Source organism: Neolamprologus multifasciatus, chromosome 14 (genome assembly GCF_963576455.1).
Source record: "Neolamprologus multifasciatus chromosome 14, fNeoMul1.2, whole genome shotgun sequence".
NCBI lineage: Eukaryota > Metazoa > Chordata > Actinopteri > Cichliformes > Cichlidae > Neolamprologus > Neolamprologus multifasciatus.
Genome location: NC_140452.1, coordinates 7,465,655 through 7,488,073, shown reverse-complemented (window position 1 = coordinate 7,488,073; position 22,419 = coordinate 7,465,655). Strand labels below are relative to the sequence as shown.

At 39.1% G+C, this 22,419-nt stretch overlaps 3 protein-coding genes and 1 pseudogene across 3 annotated transcripts; all 4 read right to left on the bottom strand.

Annotated features, from left to right (window-relative positions):
- Positions 1-6,842: 6,842 nt before the first annotated feature.
- On the bottom strand, positions 6,843-9,145 carry LOC146503444 (extracellular calcium-sensing receptor-like; annotated as a pseudogene).
- A 24-nt stretch (positions 9,146-9,169) lies between these two features.
- On the bottom strand, positions 9,170-11,439 carry LOC146503443 (vomeronasal type-2 receptor 1-like). Its single transcript, XM_085184609.1, has 5 exons — positions 10,940-11,439; positions 10,391-10,685; positions 10,018-10,104; positions 9,625-9,894; positions 9,170-9,403 (listed from the first exon to the last, which is right to left on the bottom strand). The coding sequence occupies exons 1-5, from the start codon at positions 11,209-11,211 to the stop codon at positions 9,170-9,172; spliced, it is 1,158 nt and encodes a 385-aa protein (XP_085040735.1). The 5' UTR covers positions 11,212-11,439.
- A 2,495-nt stretch (positions 11,440-13,934) lies between these two features.
- On the bottom strand, positions 13,935-16,690 carry LOC146503442 (extracellular calcium-sensing receptor-like). Its single transcript, XM_085131199.1, has 4 exons — positions 16,517-16,690; positions 16,153-16,398; positions 15,675-15,815; positions 13,935-15,295 (listed from the first exon to the last, which is right to left on the bottom strand). The coding sequence occupies exons 1-4, from the start codon at positions 16,688-16,690 to the stop codon at positions 14,372-14,374; spliced, it is 1,485 nt and encodes a 494-aa protein (XP_084987325.1). The 3' UTR covers positions 13,935-14,371.
- A 4,020-nt stretch (positions 16,691-20,710) lies between these two features.
- LOC146503441 (vomeronasal type-2 receptor 26-like) lies at positions 20,711-22,419 on the bottom strand (the record flags this gene model as incomplete). The annotated part of the gene is made up of 1 exon (XM_085184013.1): positions 20,711-22,419. A coding segment is annotated over one exon (939 nt), but the record flags the coding sequence as incomplete, so codon positions are not given.

Below are 22,419 nucleotides of genomic sequence, written 5' to 3'. Positions count from 1 at the left end.
TTGACCTGGGGGAAGATTTGATTGTGAAGTGGAAAGGGAAAATGCTTATGAACTTGCAAATTAAAAACATGATGCATTTAAGGTAACCGTTTTCCATTTGTATTTAAGAAGAAAATTTGTTCCACTGTGCCATGGCCGAACCTGTTCCTTTTATATTTAGATAATTTCTCCTGCCTTAAGGAAAATCCCTTCACATGGAACAGAAGAGGCTGGAGTGCACAGAAACTGGTAGAGATGCAGTTATACAGTCTAACTGGGCCCCACAAACTATCAGCTAAAGAGAATAAATAAATTAAATTGTTGCACATTTTGCAGACTAACAGTTTAAGATTATTTAAAACATAAAATGTATCTTTTTATAACATTAAATGTAAAGAGTCAAATAGAAGTCTTTCTAAATTTATTTAATGATATTTATATTATGAAAAGCAGATTTTTGACATTTTAAGTTTTCCCGTTGTCAGATAAAATAAACACGCACAAAACAAAAGCAAACAACAAGAACACAAAGCTGGAAAACCCACCAGATTGACCAAAATCAACTCAAAATACTCCCACACAACAGAAACTCCTCTATTCCTCGCAGGCTCCAAATCTCTCAGTAAAAATATCAGTGGTTTGCTATCTGTCACCATCAAAACACTCCACAAATCCCGCAAATGATTCGCTTCCTTATAAACCATTGAGTCAGATACCAAAGCAGTTAGGTTCTAAATGAAGCTTCGGACGTCACTGATCACGTGACTCTGGCTAAACAGCAGTGTGTTGATTTTTTTGACACACGCACCGGAGCGTCAGCTTCAAGCAGGTCATCACTACAGTCACCTTTCTCACTCAGTATGTGTTAATAGACCTCTCTGCATTGAATCATATCTGTTATTAACCTATTTCAGTTACCCCTATTGCAGGCTGAAAATAGGGACAGTAATGAGGATAGTGAGAGTGAGGATTAAAATTAAGGTTTGGAATTGTTCTGTGTGTTTCTTTGTTTGTTCTTTTTCTGACACTGTAGAATGATGCACGTTGGGAAATCTCTTTTGAGTTTGCAATGGTGTTGATGTTAGGTACGGGAGTTGGGAAAGAAATCTCCATGTTTTTTTAATGTGATTTAATGGGGTTGTTATCACAAAGGGGGGAATTGTACTGGAAATTTCTTTATTCTATGTATTAATCACATATTTTAATCATATCACATTGGTAATAGTAACATCACTTTCTCACTTTATTATAGCAAGATCACTCCTGACACCAATTGTATACATGCATGCAGCCTCGTTTCATCTTCAAAGTTCTCACTGATGGAAGGAGGTTTTGGCTCAAAATCTCACGATACTTGGCCCCATTCATTCTGTCCTTAACACGGATCAGTCGTCCTGTCCCCTTGGCAGAAAAACAGCCCCATAGCATGATGTTTCCACCCCCATGCTTCACAGTAGGTATGGTGTTCTTGGGATGCAACTCAGTATTCTTCTTCCTCCAAACACGACGAGTTGAGTTTATACCAAAAGGTTCTACTTTGGTTTCATCTGACCACATGACATTCTCCCAATCCTCTGCTGTATCATCCATGTGCTCTCTGGCAAACTTCAGACGGGCCTGGACATGCACTGGCTTCAGCAGCGGAACACGTCTGGCACTGCGGGATTTGATTCCCTGCCGTTGTAGTGTGTTACTGATGGTGACCTTTGTTACTTTGGTCCCAGCTGTCTGCAGGTCATTCACCAGGTCCCCCCGTGTGGTTCTGGGATCTTTGCTCACCGTTCTCATGATCATTTTGACCCCACGGGATGAGATCTTGCGTGGAGCCCCAGATCGAGGGAGATTATCAGTGGTCTTGTATGTCTTCCATTTTCTGATGATTGCTCCCGCAGTTGATTTTTTCACACCAACCTGCTTGCCTATTGTAGATTCACTCTTCCCAGTCTGGTGCAGGTCTACAATTCTTTTCCTGGTGTCCTTCGAAAGCTCTTTGGTCTTGGCCATGGCGGAGTTTGGAGTCTGACTGGTTGAGGCTGTGGACAGGTGTCTTTTATACAGATGATGAGGTCAAACAGGTGCCATTCATACAGGTAACGAGTGGGGGACAGAAAAGCTTCTTACAGAAGACGTTACAGGTCTGTGAGAGCCAGGGATTTTCCTTGTTTGAGGTGACCAAATACTTATTTTCCACCCTGATTTACTAATAAATTCTTTACAAATCCTACCATGTGAATTCATGGATTTTTTTTTTCACATTCTGTCTCTCACAGTTGAAGTGTACCTCTGGTGCAAATTACTGACCTCTGTCATCATTTTAAGTGGGGGAACTTGCACAATCGGTGGCTGACTAAATACTTTTTTGCCCCACTGTATATGATGTGCTGTGGAATGTTCTTTGTTTTGAAAGTGTTCTGGGAAGGTACAAAATGGTTCAGGGTGGTGTCCTTCCTCAGAAAATTGTTTGGTGTTTGATCTGAACATTTTCTCCACTGCAGTGTTTCCTTTTCTTTTCTCTTTTTAATAAACCTCACTTCAAAAGACACACTTACCTGGCATTTGCAGTTTTATTCAAGATTTAGCATAACATTAGCAAGGCTGAAACCCAAACACCACTGAACAAAACACACAAGCTGAAATGTCAAGACTGGACTAAGAAATATCTGAAGACAGATTTTCAAGTGCAGAGCTGTGTACATGAAAACTCTGACATGAGAACATCAGTGTTTTTTCTTTTTTATTAATCTTTGTGTAATTGCGAGAGCATGTGCTCTCCTCCTTCAAACATATTAATATCTTAACCTCTTAAGCCCCAAGCCTACCTGATCTCCTGCTTTTTGCCCCCGTATCAGGGGGCGTTGGGGCTTAAGCGGTTAACAAATGCAACAAAAACTGAATTTCAAGTAGAAAAACCTTACATTTATGGAATTCACATAGTAATATAGAGTTCATGTTTTTTGGTAGGCTTCTAATATTCTGTTTTCGGGAAGGCACCATGGGGGTTGCTTCAGTTTGCTCAGTCCTGTTCCCAACAGACAACTTAATAATAATGTATACTTTACTGATCCCCATTGGGAAATTGCTCTCTGCATTTAACCCATTCACTCAGTGAAGCAGTGGGCAGCTACTCGGCACCCAGGGAGCAGTGTGTAGGGTTGGTACCTACTTTGGGATACCTCGGGGTAGGTTCAGTAGAGTCAAACCCCGACTTTCCAATCATTGGGCCACCACTCTGCCTACTGAGCTATCCCTGCCGGCCCCCATAAAACTCCCAAACAGCTGATAAGTTACAGACCTATGGAAGTCCATCAAGATAACAATGGTCAAATACACTTTAATTTTAATGATTGCAAGGTTAAAACAGAACTTACATTACTCTCTAAGGTATGAGAATGACACTGAAAATAATTTAAAAAGCAGCCAATCTCCAAAGAACAACTTTAAAAACAACTTAATAAATCCCAGAGAGCACTTAAAAAAAGTGATTTTCAGCATTTACCTTCTTTTAAATTGTATATATTTGTAGATTAGATTGAAATGTATGAAGGAAGAACTGTTTACTGGGAATACGTTTGGTGATTTGCAGTGTAAAATGTCTGAATGGTCAAACTGACTATAAAGTTTGATCCATTTATTTTACATCTTCAAAACATAACTTTAAGTTTTTATATTTTAATTGGTAAAGAGGTTTACAACGAATGTTATCAAAACAATGTGAAATTCAATTTGGTTTTATTTATACAGCACCAAATCAAAACACTGGCTTCAATGCACTTTATATAATAAGGTAACGACCCTACAATAACATTGAGAAAATTATCTATAGCTAATATAAGGTAAGATAAACCTTTATTAGTTCCCCATGAGGGAAATCTTTTAGTCTTTGATTTAGCCACCATTCTCCTGTCACTCACCACCTCCACCGGGTCCAGAGGGCATTCTAGAACAGGTCTGGCCCTCCGGATAAGTCTGTTCAGTCTTTTCCGGTCCCCAGCAGAGATGCTGCCTCTCCAGCAGACCACACCGTAAAAGATGGCTGAGGCCACAACTGAGTCATAGAAGGTCTTCAGGAGTGGGCCCTTCACTCCAAAAGACCTGAGTCTGCACAGGAGGTACAGCCTGCTCTGCCCTTTCCTGTAGAGGACATCTGAATTTTGAGTCCAGTCCAGTTTTGAGGTTTCAAGAAGTTTATTGGAAATTATGTATCAGAATTTCAGGAGCGGGACCACGCCTCCAAACATGCTCCTTCCGGTTCTCATCTATATAGGTTCCTACAGTTCTCCAAGATGTTAAATCTTGTTTACATGCCCCACCCTGCCTCCCTTTTTCAATTCTTCAACTTCTTCACTTCTATTTAGTACATGGGGATCTGCCAGACCCAGGAGCCATTGTCAGTCCCCTTCAAGGCCTTACCCAAACTGCAGCTCAATTCATGTCCAAGCATTCACCTTTGCCTACTAAAATGCTGTCAAGCCTAAAATGAAGACGTGGGCCCAGCTAGTGAATTGTCATTTCGTATGGTGTTACAGAAGCTGAAACAAAATGCTGTTTCTCACAAGCCTCTTTAGTGCAATAGTCAATTAAAAAAAATAAAGTTTTAAAAGAGAGCAGTAAAAAGGCAGTAATAAATTGTAACAATAAATAGGTATAAATAACATAAAATCTAAATTCTAAAACAAACTCAAGTCTAAATAGTCACACTCATTCAGGTAGCAGCAGTCCTTTCACAGAAGGGGAAAATTAAATCAACTAGTGGGTCTATCTGAGGAGTATATTGCATGTGTGTGTATGTGTGTGTGTCCATCTGTGTGCAAATAGGGGGCATCAAAGTCCGCTTGTAGATCTTACAGTACAGCTGTGTAAATAGCTGAATGGATGGGGAGGAGGCACAATCCATTTATCACTCTCACGCTTGTGCAAAGAACCCTTCCAGCATCCTGGTTGTTCTGCAGCTGATGCTCCTGTACCTCTTGCCAGACAGCAGGAGGGACAACAGGCTATGAGAGGGGTGGTGGGAGTCTCTGATGATGGAGATAGCTCTGCGTATTTTGTCAGCATGTTTTCAGTGGTGCCTCTGTAAAAAGTTTGTGAGATGAAGTATGGAGAGTCCTGCATTTCTGAGTCTCCTGAGGGAGTGGAGGTGCTCATGTGCTTTTTTGATAACTGTTGTCGTATTAACGGAGAAGGACAGATTATAAGTTAGGTGCACCATACACTTTCTGTTTGACACAAACTAGAAAACTGTCAAATTACTCAGAAGGGAAAGCGGTGTTCTAGTCACACTCTGCATAGTGGGGGTGGGATGTTGGGCCTCTTAAACCTACAAACACTTTTTTTGTAGAGAAAGCAGCATCTGGGGACAAGGAGGACAACTTCCCAATCACTAGGAGCCAGGTCATTAAGGTATTTAAACACATAAATGATGGCTGGGCCCCTGAGTGTTGCCTTGAGGTTCATCCTGACCTTCTGAGCACCAGAGGGTGTGCTAAAACTACAGAGGATCAGCCTATCCTAACCCTCAGCCTACCTGGGAAGGTCTATGTCAAAATTCTGGAGAGGAAATTTCATTCTTAGTCAAGCGTCAGGTACACGGTTAGGAAGAACAATGGGATTTTGTCCTACTCAATAAAGAGCTGGACAAACTCTTTATCCTTTTACTGTCCAAGTTACTGTCCCAAATGAGAGAGTATCTCAGGGTCTTGTTCATGAGTAAGGAGGAAGGAGCAATGGAAATGAGCTGTCTCTAAAGGGTGGCTGGCCTCTCCCTTAGAGATAGGGTGAGGAGTTCAGCCATTCAAAAGGGATTCAGAATAGAGTGACTACTCCTCCACACTGAAAGCTGCCAGTTGAGGTGGTTCGGGGATCTGGCAATGATGCCTCCTGGGCACCTCCTAGATGAAGTATTTTGGGCATATCACACTGCCGGAGTGTTAAAAACAGCTTGAAATTCTCATGAGTTGTTTGCAAAAGAAAAATCACCATCATAATGCGGCTACCCCTTCGGCGCCAGCTGTGGGCTTAAGGCTGGAGCTGAACAAAAACTCCCTGATAACGACTGTGTTGAGTCTGTTCCTTCCCATTCCCTACAAGGCCACCTGGGTTGGCTGGAAGACTGTTTACTTAGCCTGGCGGGGCGAAGGACACTGTCTCAGCTGAACTATGGACACGCACACACATATACTGATACTGGTAAGAACTCACTGATGCATCACCCTCCCTATCCAACGCCACCTCCAATGCTTACCTCCCCCATGATGTGGACATCGGGTCAGCTGGAGGCGCAGTCGAAGATTGCAGCAGTCCCAGATCAGATGTACACACTGGAACACTTTCCCATGTTGCTTGTCTGTGTTTATTGTGTTATGGTGTATTGATACCTGTGCATTCCTGTATTATCCTTTTGCACATTTCAATGTTTTTTTCCTCGCTACCTAGTTGTTTGTATTGTATGTACAGTCGGCAAGGTCTGTTATCTCGGTTGTGGGCAAAAGACCTGCAACTGACAAATAAAGACTATCTCATCTCATCTCATCTCATCTCATAGAAGAAGGCCACTTGGGGAGACCGATAGCACACTGGAGAGATTATACTTCTAGCCTATAAAGCGTTCCCCAGCATAAGCTAGAGGAGGTGGCTTTAGGGAGGAAGGTCTGGGCATATTTCCTGATATGACTGCCCCTGCAACCTGATCCAGATAAGTGGAAGAAAATGGATGAATAGATGGATAGACAAATGGTTGGACAGAAGGATCATGTGTTTTGGTGTGATTTTGAATCCAGCTTTTAAAGGATTGATGATTATGGTTTTTACTGAGTGCTTTATTTTGTTCTTAATAAATTACACAATGTATATAAGTAAAGCTTTAGTAATATTTCATTCATCGACATTCATTTGTTCATTCAAGGGTTCTCTTAATTTTCTGAGTAGTTTATTTGTATTCAAGATAAACATGAAGACTTTTAAGATGATTTAAGAAGATTTTAAGTGAAAAGGCTCAGCGTGTACAATAGAAAAATACTCACTGAACCTAAGGAGCTTGGAAAGAAAAGCGGCTTCTCGGATGAGAGGTGAAACATCTTCAAGCACCTTAAAGAAGTCCAGACGCTTTTCTTTCCAAGCTCCTTAGACTACGATGACCTGGATGACTGAGAACCTTCACAGACATACTCACTAAACCCCATTAAATTACACCTCTTCCAAATCTCTATTTGTTGGCAGAAACTTCTGAAGCCTTTCCCATTTTTTAATATACTGTAAAGCTACTTTTCTAATCTGTGAGGAAAAATGTTTATGACTGAGTGCCACGACCCATTATAGCTTTTTTTGTGTTCAGTTCTGGTCTCAGCAGGATTATGTAACATTTAGGTCCAAACAGTGTGATCAAGAGTCCAAAACTCGAGGCCAGGATAGCAAATACCTCCACTGCATCTGCATAATTTCCTGGTGAGCTGATATAGACAGGAACAAAGGCCACCCACACAGCACAGAAGATCAGCATGCTGAATGTGATGAGCTTGGCCTCATTAAAACTATCAGGGAGATTCCTCACCAGGAATGCAATTAAAAAACTGAGGAAAGCCAGTATACCAATATAACCCAGTAATACTGCAAAACCCACAGTGGACCCAAATGCACACTCATAAACAATCTTATCATTTTGGTATTGGGTGTTTTTATGTGGAGTTGGAGAGGAAGAAACAAGCCAGGTAGTACAGATGACTGCCTGAATAGATGTAAGAAACAGAACTGTTCCTCTCTGCTGCATAGCACCAAACCACTTCAGACTGGTTCCCCCTCCTGGCTTGGAGGCTTTGAACACAGCCAGAACAACCATGGTTTTTACTAGGATGCATGAGACACACAGCACAAAGCTGATCCCAAATGCTGCATGTCTGAGTTGGCATGTCCAAAGCCTGGGTCGTCCAATGAACAGCAGTGAACAAAGAAAGCACAATTGGAGTGACAGCAATACCTGGAAACTAAGTTCTGAATTATTGGCACGTATTATAGGTGTTCTGTGATGGTAGATAAAGATCCCTAGAACAACAGCACATATACATGTGCCCAGCAGTGAGGTAGCTGTCAGACAAATACCCAGAGGCTCATGGTAGGACAGAAACTCTGTCTTCTTACGAATACAGTGATTGGATGAAATTAAATATTACATATAAATATACTGTACAACTGACAAAATATAAAAATCAGAAAAACACATAACCTTTTTTGAAATAAAGTTCCAGAAAATCTTGTCTTCATCAAGTATGAGTTCTTCACCGTTTAAAGCTGAACTCTTAACCTCACCCACATTCTGAACTTTCGTGCTTCCATCAGGGAGCCACAACCAGTTCATCACATCGTAAATTGGCACCACATCACCATTCTCATCAAATGACACTTGATCACCAAATGGAGTGGTGAAATTTACCCTTTCCAAGTAATAAAGAAGCTGTTAAAAAGGGATTCATAAGAAATAAATTATTTTTAACAATCCAAACAGTGGCACCCTGTATTTGATAGCGAAATGGAATACATATAAATGTAATAAAATCAAATTCTATATTAAAGAGGGCTCCTTAATATGTAATATCTTTAACAATTTCAAAAACTATAATGATACATTACATGCATACTTGTTAAAGTGCTCTGATCTAAATATATTAAACACTTCTTTTACTCAGAAATATTGAAAACTCATTTAGCTCACTTCATCTTTTTCATAATTAATTTAATCACCCTGCTTTTAGTCATACAGGGTAAATTTTGTTCTGAAAGTAATTACAGAGCAAAGAATTTACTCATAGATTGATATCTAATTGACATAGTGTGTAAATTCATATCACACCTGCCATGGCTGCAGTGATTGCAAAGTGGCACAGCTTTGCCCACTGAAAGGTCCTCTTCCTGGGTTGCACTGCAGCATGTCATCAAGGGAATATGCCAGTGCATAAACAGCTTTATACACATTGTACTCAGGCCGGAGGTTGGAAATGTCCAAGATCTCAGTGTTAACATTTTCTAGATCTTCCTGTCCAGTGCATAATGCACCTCCACCTTCCACCCAGCCTGCTGGAGCTGGTGCAAATCTGCACTGAAATGTAAATTCCCAAAACTGATTCACCTGAAATATATTGTTGACAACTGTTTTTTCATTTCCATTTAAAAAAAACATAGCATAATGAAATTCTTGTCAACATCACAGTAACATTTCAACTCCCACCATGCTATTTCCATTGTTATTGTTGTGATGTAGGTCAGGACGTATTTGTAATAGGAATTCTCTGAGCCCTGGTATTTCTCCTCGACGAATAGCAATGCCCAGTGTACCACCCAGGTATGGCATGAACTGAGGTGTTTGGAGCACACCAGCTGTTGCTGTCCAGCCTTCACTGGCCATCCACTGTAGACTTGTTACATTCTCCTTCACTACCTGTGCATTATATTTTACCAAATGCAAAAAGTGATGTAACTATCCCCTACTTTTGTGACATTAACATCCAACTTAGGTATTTGCTATAAATTGTTATATGTTATAAATTGTTTCTTTACGTTTCTGTAGTCATTCAATTAAAGACATAATACATCTTTTACACAGTGTATAGATACAGATCTTTATAACAAGAAATAATCAAGTTTTCTTTTAAACTTCACCTCTTCCATAAGGTTTATCATGTGACTCTCATGTACAAAGGCAATGACCACACGAGCTGTTGATTTTTTCATCACATTCACAATCCTCCTGAGTTCATCTGTGTCTTTGTCCCAGGGTAAAACTTCTATGTAGTCTAGGCACCCTTCACCAGACAAACTTAGCTCGAATTGTAAGGTTCTGGCAGCGTGGCGTCCATAATCATCATCACTGATAAGCAGACCTGCCCAAGTCCAGTCAAAATGTTTTAGAATTTTAATTATAGCACGTACCTAAGTGAAAGCAACATGAGAAACATGAGAAAACATGAGAGCATAGATAATAAGAAAAATTTTAGTGGATTAGCCGCTCATCATTTACTGGCAATTGTAATAATTCTGCTGATTGAATTTTACCTGGAAAGCATCACTTGGGATTGTCCTAAAGAAGGATGGATATTTTTGATGGTCACTCAAACAAGAACATGTGGCAAAATAACTCACCTGTGAAAGATACAGACAATATATTTTAGAAGATATTCAAAGTCTTTACTGCCTCCTTTAAACTGGGTATTGCGTACATTGGTCTTGTCATTAAATTTACAATTAAATCAATAACTGTCACTCAAACAGGAAAATGGGGCAAAATAACTTACGTGTGAAAAACAAAGACTGTATATTGTACATTGTTCTTGTCATTAAATTTACATTTAAGTCAGTATATACAAACACTGAAAAAATATATTAAGTCATACAACAATAATATGGTATAGTTAAACTGAAAACTTACTATCGGTACTCTGTATAAACCTAAGACACTGGAGATGGCAATAGAAGGTGTAGAGGAAGAATCACCCACAATCCCTAGAACAGGAGGATTTCCAGTACATGTATCATTTGATATAATCTTCTCCTCTTGACCACCGGCTAATGATAATGCTCCACGGAATCCAATTCCAAGTTCAACACAGTTGTCATAAAGAGTGTATCCCAGAGTCACATTAGGTAACAGGTTGGCATTTCTGTTGATTTCATCAATAGCAAATGCCATGGTTTGTGCCTGCCTAAATCCTTGTACATAGAAACTAACAAAATAAATTTAAATTAAAAAATATATCAGGAAAAATGTTGCAAAATGACTGATGCAAAAAATTAAGAAAACTGAATAATAATTTATGAGATATTTTATTTGAAAAATCAAGAAGATTCTCCATTCAATATACAGGCCTTATTTATGTATGCACTAATGCATAGAATTTATGCATTTTATGCATTAACCCACATATTGGCATTAAGTTGTTCTGGGGGTTTTTTTGTGCTATTTTCCTGTCATACTTACCCATGGCAAGTAGGCTGTTGTGGCTCTGAGGTAAAAGATGGATAAGGAACACTTGAGAAAAAGTGGACTGGAAACAGTCCACCCAGAATGATATCTCCAACCTTGTTCATTCCATTTAGATGAAATTGTCCCTGCAGCTGACACGAGGAGGGAAACAGAGAAGAGGATACAGTATAAGTGAAGTAGGAATACAACAAAATGACCAGGACCAAATTGGTTTGTAAAAATGAACACATGACAGCTTTCTGGTTTTCTGAGCCTAGTTGTGGCATTTTATTCCTTTCCCATTCCCTTTTAATAGCATGCTGTGTTGACTATTCTTTTATAACGCCCATCAGGGAAAAAGATGAAGAAAGGGGTGGGTCTCAAATACATTTGGTCATATACTGTTGTTGTATCCAGGTAGGCTTAGGTAACACCGTGAGCATGTTGTGTGTGTGGAATGTTTTGTAGCACACACAAAACAAAAGAAACAGTTTTTTTGTGCTTTGTACTAAGGCTCAAGACTAAGACACCAGATATTCTCATTCAAGCGCCTTCCCCAGGCCTGGCTCCAGAGTGGGGCCCAGGCAGGGTAGACTGATCCCTTGATTCCTATCATAGGGGTCAACTGAATCAGTCTTCATCTGGCATCTCAACCAGGACTAGGTTGCCTTGGGAAACCCTACCACTGGGCAATAAAATAGCATAGCCCCTGAGTTCACGGGATCATACAAATCCCTCCATTGCAGCAAGCCGGCGATTTGCAGAGGGTTTTAGTTTTTATTTATTTATTTTTTTGAATGACACACTAAGTAAACTTCACTGTGCAAAAGTATTTGTTTCTGTTTCCTGAGCCCATCTGATGGATGAGTTAGACCAGGGGTGTCAAGTGTAAGACTTGGTGGCCATAATCAACCTGGCAAAGATTCCAATCAGCCCACTGGTCAGGGTTGGAAAATATGTACTTTGACTTTTAAAAGTATGACTTTTAAAAGTATTTTTTTATTGGTTTTACAGCTTTTCCTACTGATTAAAACCTCCCCGGAAGCCATTCATACTATACCAAAGTAATTAAGTAATAGATAGGTTTCTATATAGGTTCCTGTTTGTATCTCTCTGATATAGAAATTTTGATTTAAAAAGACATCAATAAAGAAAACTGTTATGTGTCAAAAATACAGGACACTTTGGGCGTTAAGCTACCAGAACCTTCTCTGTAATTTTACACATTTATCAATGTAAAATGATTTTGACATCCCTGAGTTAGAGGCCTGACAGGTGGGTGGTAAACAAGCAAGCAGTTAAGTTACATAGCACTTTCAGACAACTCCCAGCTGAAAACAAAGTGCTGTACACTTGACATGACAAAAAATATGATACATTAGTGAAGTCCACTCTGCCACCCTCACCACCTGCTGCAGTTTCCTCTTGTCCTCCATAGTACAGCAGTTAAACCAGAGTGTGCGTCAGTAGGTCAGTTCTCCCACTTAGAAATCATGGAGGGGTCTGAAATTCACATTATAGGTGCATTGCCACTGTGAGAGACAGCATTTAAAAAAACAATTCAGGAAATCTCATTGTGTGATTTTTAACGAATTTATTTATATAGCACTGCTGCAAATAAGTATTTGAACACCTGGCAATCAGCAAGAATTCTGGCTCTCAAAGACCTGTTTCTATGCCTTTAAAAAGTAGAGCAATTGTCAGAAAATGGAAGAGGCTAAAGATGACTGTCAGTCTCCCTCAGGCTGGGGCTCCATGCAAGATTTCACCTCAAGGAGTATCACTGATGACAAGAAAGGTGAGGAATCAGCCCAGAACTACACAGGAGGAGCTGACCAATGATGACCACATGAAGAGAGCTGGGACCACAGTTTCAAAGGTCACTGTCGGTAGAACACTACGCTATCATGGTCTCAAATCATGCATTGCACGGAAGGTTCCCCTGCTCAAGACATCATCCAGGCCCATCTGAAGTTTGCCAGTGACCATCTGGATGATCTAGAAGAGGCATGGGAGAAAGTCATGTGGTCAGATGAGACCAAAATAGAACTTTTTGGAATAATCGTCACTCGCCATGTTTGAAGGAAAACAGATGAGTTGCATTCCAAGAACACCATTCCTAGTTTGAAGCATGGGGGTGGAAACATCATGCTTTGGGGGTGCTTTTCTGTGAAGGGGACAGGACAACAGCACTGTATTAAGGAGAGGATGAATGGGTCATGTATTGTGAGATTTTGAGCAACAACCTCCTTCCCTCGGTCAGAGCATTGAAGATGGGTCCTGGCTGGGTCTTCCAACATGACAATGACCCGAAGCACACAGCCAGGATAACCAAGGAGTGGCTCTATAAGAAGCATATCAAGGTTCTGGAGTGGCCTAGCCAGTTTCCAGACCTAAATCCAATAGAAAATCTTTGGAGGGAGCTGAAACTCCATGTTGCTCAGCAACGTGACAGATTTAGAGGACATCTGTGTGGAGGAGTGGACCATAATTCCTGTTGCAGTGTGTGCAAACCTGGTCAAGTACGAGAAAAGTTTGAACTCTGTAACTGCAAACAAAGGCTTTTGTATCAAATATTAACACTGATTTTCTCAGGTGTTTAAATACCTATGTGCAGCAGTGCTATACAAATACATTCTTTAAAAATCATACAATGTGATTTCCTGAATTGTATTTTAAATGCTGTCTCTCACAGTGGGAATGCACCTACAATGTGAATTTCAGACCCCTCCATGATTTCTAAGAAGGACAACTTGCAAAATCTCAGTGTTGTTAGGATTTAAATATATATTCTTGTATAAGAATATTCTTTTATAAGTTAAAAATGTGACAGCAAAGAAAGTGTAAAAAGGCATACTACTGTTATGTTCAACAGCTGTCTCAATAAAATAGATAATAATAAATATATATATTCTTAATGCTTATTTTCTGATTATATTGTTTTATGTATTTTAAATCAGAGTCCACTGGGTCCATTGCGTGTCTTCGCGCCCCACGGGTCTTGTCACAGAATCGAAAATGACAAGACAGTGGACAGGAAGAAACTGAGGGCTTAAATACACTGATGATGATTAGAGACCAATGAGTAAACAGCTAAACATAATCTGACTAATAACACATAGGAAGTAGAACTAGACATGATGCACATAGACAAAGCTGGCACGGTAAAACAGAAAACATGAACATGTGGAAAATAAACAGAACATGAACAAACTTAAAACACTGGGTCAATGACCCAGGAACCCTGACAGATATAGCTAAATTATGTCTAAAGTTAAATTTAACAATGTAGTGTCACAGAGTCAATGCTTGCACATTCTAGCATACACAGTAAAGGAGAAATCCAAACTTTCTTTATATGTTCTCACTTTTATATTTTATTTAATATATTTATATAAATGTGTATTCACCATGTGTATTTTTCTATTGCATGTGAAAAATGTTTTTTTATGACTGAGTGCCACGGCCCATTATAACTTTTTTTGTGTTCATCTCTGGTCTCAACAGGATGATGTAACATTTGGGCCCAAACAGTGCGATTAACAGGCCGAAGCTTGAGGCTAAGATTGCAAATATCTCCACTGCATCTGCATGGTTTCCAGGTGAACTGATATAAGCAGGAACAAAGGCCACCCACACAGCACAGAAGATCAGCATGCTGAATGTGATGAGCTTGGCCTCATTAAAACTATCAGGGAGATTCCTTGCCAGGAAAGCAATTAAAAAACTGAGGAAAGCCAGCATGCCAATATAACCCAATAACACTCCAAAACCAACACTAGACCCAATTGAACACTCATAAATGATCTTATCATTGTGGTATTGGGTGTTTTTATTTGGAGTAGGAGAAGCAGAAACAAGCCAGGCAGTGCAGATGACTACTTGAATAGATGTAAGAAACAGAATTGTTCCTCTCTGCTGCATAGCACCAAACCACTTCAGCCTGGTTCCCCCTCCTGGCTTGGAGGCTTTGAACACAGCCAGAACAACCATGGTTTTTACCAGGATGCACGAGACACACAGCACAAAGCTGATCCCAAATGCTGCATGCCTGAGTTGGCATGTCCAAAGCCTGGGTCGTCCGATGAACAGCAGTGAACAAAGGAAACATAACTTAAGTGACAGCAATAGCTGGAAACTAAGTTCTGAATTATTGGCACGTACTATAGGTGTTCTGCGATGGAAGAAAAAGATCCCCAGAACAACAGCACATATAAATGTTCCCAGCAAAGAGGTTGCTGTTAAACAAAATCCCAGAGGCTCATGGTAGGAAAGAAACTCTGTCTTCTTGGGAACACAGTGGTCACGCTGATGGTTTGACCAAAAATCCTCTGGACAACTGGTACACTCCAAGGAATCTGACAATAAAAGCTAAGATGGTGAAATGCATTTTACATTTAATATAAATTAAATAAAATATGCAAAGACAAGCACTTACTGCTCTTATTGTTTATTTTTCCCTCAGAGCAAGGGATGCAGTCGAAACAGCATTTGGGTTCTCCCTTCCGTCTCACCATGTGGGTACCAGGAGGACAGTTCTCACTGCATACTGATCGACCTGGCTGTTAGACGAAATTAATATTACCTGCTAGAATTACATATATTGTCCAAATGAGAAAAATGAAAAATATACATATGGGAAAAGATAAAAGCATACAAAAACCTTTCTGGATTTAAAGTTCCAGAAGATTTTATCTTCATCAAGTATGAGTTCTCCACCTTTGAAAGCTGACCTCTTAACCTCACCCACATTCTGAACTTCAGTGCTTCCATCAGGGAGCCACAACCAGTTCATCACATCATAAATTGGCACCACATCACCATTCTCATCAAATGACACTTGATCACCAAATGGAGTGGTGAAGTTTACCCTTTCCAAGTAATAAAGAAGCTGTTAAAAACAGATGTAAAAGAATTAAATTACTTTTAACAATGTAAATTGTGGCCCTGCTGTTCAGTAGTCAGATATTAGAGCTATTAAATTTGAATATAGGAATTCATTGCTTTTAAACAAGGCCTATAGTAATGCTACATACTTATTCCATTAATGGGTTCTCTGATCTAATTACAGTAACCACTACTTTTGCTCAGGAGAAAAATATAATCCTCAATCCAGCTTTTTCATAGTTAATTTTATAGCACTGCATTTTGCCTTACAGGTTAAATTCTTTTCTAAATGTAATTACAGAGCAATCAATTTAGACAAAAAGTGTAACCTGATATCACACCTGCCATGGCTCCAGTGTTTGTAATGTGGCACAGCTGTTCCCACTGAAAGGTCCTCTTCCAGGCTTGCATTGCAGCATCTCATCAAGGGAATATGCCAGAGCATAAACAGCTTTGTACACATTGTACTCAGGCCGGAGGTCGGAAATGTCCAAGAACTCATTGTTCACATTTTCCAAATCTTCCTGTCCAGTGCATAATGTACCACCCCCTTCCACCCAGCCTGCTGGAGCTGGTTCAAATCTGCACTTAAATGTGAATTCCCAAAATTCATTCACCTGAAATATTATGAAAACTATTTTAGATATTATACATAATAAAATATGCAATTCTTGCAAATACCACAGTAAAGGGTTTAACCCTCACCATGCTATTTCCATAGCTATTGTTGTGATGCAAGTCAGGACGTATTTGTAACAGGAATTCCCTGAGCCCTGTTATTTCTCCTCGACGAATAGCGATGCCCAGTGTACCACCCAGGTATGGCATGAGGTGAGGTGTTTGGAGCACAACAGCAGTTGTCCAGGCTTCACTGGCCATCCACTGTAGGCCTGTTACATTTTGCCTCACCACCTGTGCATTATGTTTGACAAAATGTATAAACTCATATTGTAAGTAGCAACTAATTTAGTGACATTATGAATTCTGCATTTCTAGTTTTCTCTACTCAATCAATATATAAAGACACAATGCATCTGTTACACAGTGTAGTGATGCAAATCTGTATAGCTAGTAAAAATTTAAAACTTTTAAATCCAAACCTCTTCCATAAGGTTTATCATGTGACTCTCATGTGCAAATACAATGACAACTTGAGCTGTGGATTTTTTCATCACATTTACAATCCTCCTGAGTTCATCTGTTTCTTTGTGCAAGGACAAAATTTCAGTGTAAGCCAGGCAACCTTCACCAGACTGACTTAACTCAGACTGGAAGGATCTTGCTGCATGGAGTCCATAGTCATCATCACTGACAAGCAGACCTGTCCAAGTCCACTTGAAATGTTTTAGAATCTGAATCAAAGCATGAACCTAAGTGAATACAGATTAAAACATGAATGCATAGACAAGACAAAACTTAGTTATCATTAGTTACTGATGACTGTTTATAATTGTGCTGATCGGTTTTCACCTGGAAAGCATCACTTGGGATTGTCCTAAAGAAGGATGGATACTTTTTACGGTCACTCAGACAGGAACATGTGGCAAAATAACTCACCTGTGAAAGATACAGACTGTATATTGTAGAAATATTCAAAGCCTTGACTGCCTCCTTACATTTTTTAAGCTTCAATCTGGTCATTAAATTTACAATTAGGTCTATATATTTATATTAAATATAACCAAAAATAATATTTCATGGTTAAACTGGAAACTTACCATAGGTATGCTGTACAAACCTAAGACAGTGGAGATGGCAATTGAACGTGTAGAGGATGAATCACCCACAATCCCTATGACTGGAGGATTTCCAACACATGTATTATGTAATATAATTTGATCATCTTGACCACTGGCTAATGACAGTGCTGCACGGAATCCAATTCCAAGTTCAACGCAGTTATCATAAAGAGTGAATCCCAGAGTCACATTTGGCAATAGGTTGGAGTTTCTGTTGATTTCATCAATAGCAAAGGCCATGGTTTTTGCCTGCCTAAATCCTAGAACATCAAAACTAACAAAAAAACACAGTCTGCTATTGAAACATATAGCAGGATACCTGGAAAAGATTTTGCAACCATACACGTTTTGCAACTACTCAAATGAAAAGAACAGAAACAATTAAAATAACATACTAAATGACAAAAATAAAGAAAGTTCATATTGCAAGATGTGTGTATTTGTTCTTAACGCCACTGTTGGCAGTGATTTCCCAAAGTCTTTTGTGCTGTTTCACTGTCATACTTACCCATAGCAAGTAGGCTGTTGTGGCTCTGAGGTAAATGACAGGTCAGGGAAGATTGAAAAGAAGTGAACTTCAAACAGTCCTCCTAGGATCAGATCTCCACTTTTTTGAATGCTATTTAGATGAAACTGTCCACGTGACTGGCAGGAGGAGGAAGACAAAGAGGCTGCAGTAAAAGAAAAGTAACAATATAACAAAATGAACAAGAGCAAATTGGCGTGTACAAGTGACAACATGACTATTATCTGCTTTTCCCCTTTTCTCAGCCCAGTCATTAGGTTTCATGGCGTTGCAATTCCTTCTTATTGGCATGCAGTATTGTAAATAACCTATCAGAGCAGACAGCAGATGGGCAGGGCCTATAATACATTTCATTTGAGATCAGTTTGTATTGATGCAGATGCTATGACTGAACATACACTCACTTGCGACTATGCAGGTTAGAGAGTTAGAAAGTTTAAAAAAAAAATGTTATTTTTTTTATCAAGTGAAGTAAAAGGGGGGAGAAATATTCTTGCAGTTAAATCATTGAGACATACAGTGAGCAAATGAATAAATAAATAAATTTAAGACCATAATCTGAATAAATGTACAAGAACCTTCTATATTAACCCTTTAAGACCTACCATAGAACCAAGTCCGCAAGTTGATATACATCAATACAAACATTATATCCCAAATTTTAATAATATGTATGCATTAAGTCCATACTAGCTACATAAATTGCAAAAATGTGCAATAAACTACAAAAAAATTGAAAATTGATTTTGTTTTTTTAACATATATTTCTAGTTAGAGAAATTTCAGAGGTTTATCCCTCAAAACTGTAAATGCAAAGAAGTTGCACAAAATAGTTTCCAACCACAGGAAATTCATTTTGAATGTCTTTATAGTTTTATTTTTGAGATACACCAATTTTTATATACTGGAGGAAAAACGAAAATAAATATTATAATGCGAATATGCAAAAAAACCCAAAAAACAGCATGTGCATCAATTAAACAATCTTAAAACAATGTAATTTGAGTTCTAAGTTTCCCAGAGACTATACAGAAAGGCATAAACTCAAACATTAATTTTAAAAACACCAGCATATCTTTGTTTTCTGCGAAAATGACGTCCCTTCCGTTTTCGGGCAGATAATGGCGAACATCAGATAGATTGTGCTGACATTTATTCCAACGTAGGAAGTGTTATGAACAGCTGATCAGTTGGCAAAGCGTGTTTCTGGAATATTGTGTTTTTGTTGCTGCAAATGCTTTTTACACAATTTTTGCAAAGACATATTTGGAAGGAAACCGTGACGTAGGACAAGCTGAATGCATAAGATTTAGGCTACGTTCACACTGCAGGCAAAAGCGCATCGAATCCGATTTTTTTTTTTGACCCTATGCGACCCATATCTGATCATGGTATGACAGTGTGAATGGCACAAATCCGATATTTTCAAATCCAATCTGGGTCACTTTCATATGTGGTACTGAATCCGATACATATCCGATGTTTCAGAAAGTGACTGCTGTTTGAACGGTCATGTCACATTAAATCCGTCTTCTATGTCCCTGACACAAGACAGACGCCAATTATCAGCTCCGGAGAAGCGCCCGCGAAGACATCGCGAACGCTTCCTGGCCATCCAGTGTAGATGTCAGTGAAACTGTTGGGAAGACAACGTTGGAGAAACGTGAACATTTTATTTGTACTGTATAATCTGCAGATTCTGACAGAAATCTGCAACTATCCTTTGAAGGACCGCTCCTCTAAAACAGCAATAAGGATAATTATTAGGTTATCTAGATTATTATGTAAATAACAAAATAACTTAAAGCAAAAGTTGGGAAACGTAAAGTCTGAAGTCTTTATATTAAGGGCCATCAGTCAAACAATACTGTTTGCTCTGAGTCTAAACAGAGCGCGTTGTGTGTGACGTCTTCTTTTGCGCATGCGGGCCGCTTTGAGCGTTCACACTAGAGCGTGTTTGCTGTCGTATTTTATTTGTAGTGTGAACAAGCAGACAAAAAATTCGGATTTGATCAAAAAATCGGAATTGAGCATTAAGACCTGCATTGTGAACGTAGCCTTAAGTACAATTCCTCTGGTTTCATATATTCATATACTTTTAAGTTAGCTGTGAATAAGACCCAAGATACTTTAAACAAATTTGATAATTGTATTCTTTAAAGGCTATACTCTGTGGAAAATAAGGGGTGGGGGTGGATCATTTAACTATAATATGATAATATGATGACATCACTTCCTGTTTTGAGAATTAGCATAGCAGCCATGTCAAGTATGTGCTGAACACAATTCGCTTTCATCTGCATTGAAGCATCATGGAAGTATTGGCTAAAGTTAGTTTATTTTACATGATATGTTAGATATTAAACCTGAAGTATTTTATTGACAGGTTAATTCATGACGCAATGGTACCACTTATTGTTAATTTGAGTTAGGAGTGCAGATGCTAACTATTTTTGTATTGTTTTTTTACATTGTTTATTTGACGTTTTCATCAGAATATCTGTGAAGAATAGATTAAGATTCAGTAGATGTTTAGTCTTACTGTGACTCTGCATCTTTATTGGGCCTGGTTTACCTAGGTGTTTAGACAGTGTTCTACACTCCCTGAAACCCCTACTAATTTTGCCCAATAAAGAAAAAAGCATATGTATTATTGCTTTTTTAATAGTACCCCTACCTAAATGTCAACGGGCACAGACACACACAAACACACAAGCACAGGAGCTTTAATTAATTATTTACCTCAATGTGAATTTCACCCTTTACATTCATGTTCTCTAGGCAGAAACAGATTTTATCATATCAATTTATTGTGAGAAACAATACACCCATATTAAGATTAAAATACTGAGGACAGCCAAAATGTTACAACACATTTAAGGCAAATGGTCAGTTTCTGTTTTCTGTTTGCATCTGTCTCTGTTTCTGTGTCTGTGTGTGTCTGGCCATTGCTTTCATGAGCAGGTAGGAGCTCAAATTAGGTCAGTTTTTTTACAATGGCAGCATTCTTTTTTTTTTTTTTTTTTGTTTTGTTTGTTTGTTTTCTCAGGTAGCCTTTAAGGATAAATTCACATAAAATCATCTGCTCTGAATGGAATATCTTTAGCTTACAGCTGCAACTCTTTTGAATATTAGAATTTGTAAATTCATTTCTTGTGCATTCTTTTGGTTGAGATCCAAAAGTTTCAACTTGAGGGGGGAAAAGATCTGGTGAGGCGAACAATCCAGCAAGTTAAGATTTCTCTAAGATAACATTTTGCCATGATAATGCTCATAAAAAAAATCTATTGTTTGATAAAAGATTTACGATTTTAGCGACCTTAAATTATTACTGTTGGACACAAAATGTGAAATGAATTCAACTGATTAAGTGATTAATTTAAATAACCCAAATTATATTAATTCTATTCATTTATAGTGAGCCGACCCATGATTGCCTTCTTTGTGTTTCTCTCTGGTTTCAGCAGAATTATGTAACATTTGGGTCCAAACAGTGCCACCAAAAGGCCAAAACTTGAAGCCAAAATGGCAAATACTTCCACTGCATCTGCATATTTACCTGGAGAGTTGACATAAGCAGGGACAAAGGCCACCCACACGGCACAGAAACTTAGCATGCTGAATGTGATGAGTCGGGCCTCATTGAAATTATCTGGAAGATTCCTGGCTAGAAATGCTAGCAAAAAGCTAAGGATAGCCAGCACACCAATGTAACCCAGTAACACTGCAAAGCCAATTGTAGACCCAACTGCACACTCATACACTATCTTGTCATTGTGGTATTGCATGTTTTTATGTGGAGTTGGAGAGGAAGAGACAAGCCAGGCAGTACAGATTCCTGCCTGAATACAAGTAAGAGCCAGAACTGTTCCTCTCTGTTGCATCGACCCAAACCACTTAAGAATGGTTCCCCCTCCTGGCTTGGAGGCTTTGAACACAGCCAGAACAACCATGGTTTTCACCAGGATACATGAGACGCAAAGCACAAAACTGATTCCAAATGCTGCATGCCTCAGCTGGCATGTCCATACCCTGGGTCTTCCGATGAATAACAGTGAACACAGGAAGCATAGTTTCAGTGATACTAAGAGCAAGAAGCTCAGCTCTGAATTGTTTGCACGTACCATGGGTGTACGTCGATGATAGAAAAAGATCCCTAAAACAACTGCACAGATAAATGTGCCCAACAAAGAGGCAGTTGTCAAACAAATACCAAGAGGCTCATGGTAGGAGAGGAACTCTGTCTTCTTTGGAACACAGTGGTCATTCTGAGGGTTTGACCAAAAATCTTCTGGACAACTGGTGCACTCCAAGGAATCTGACAACAATGGGAAGGCATATAA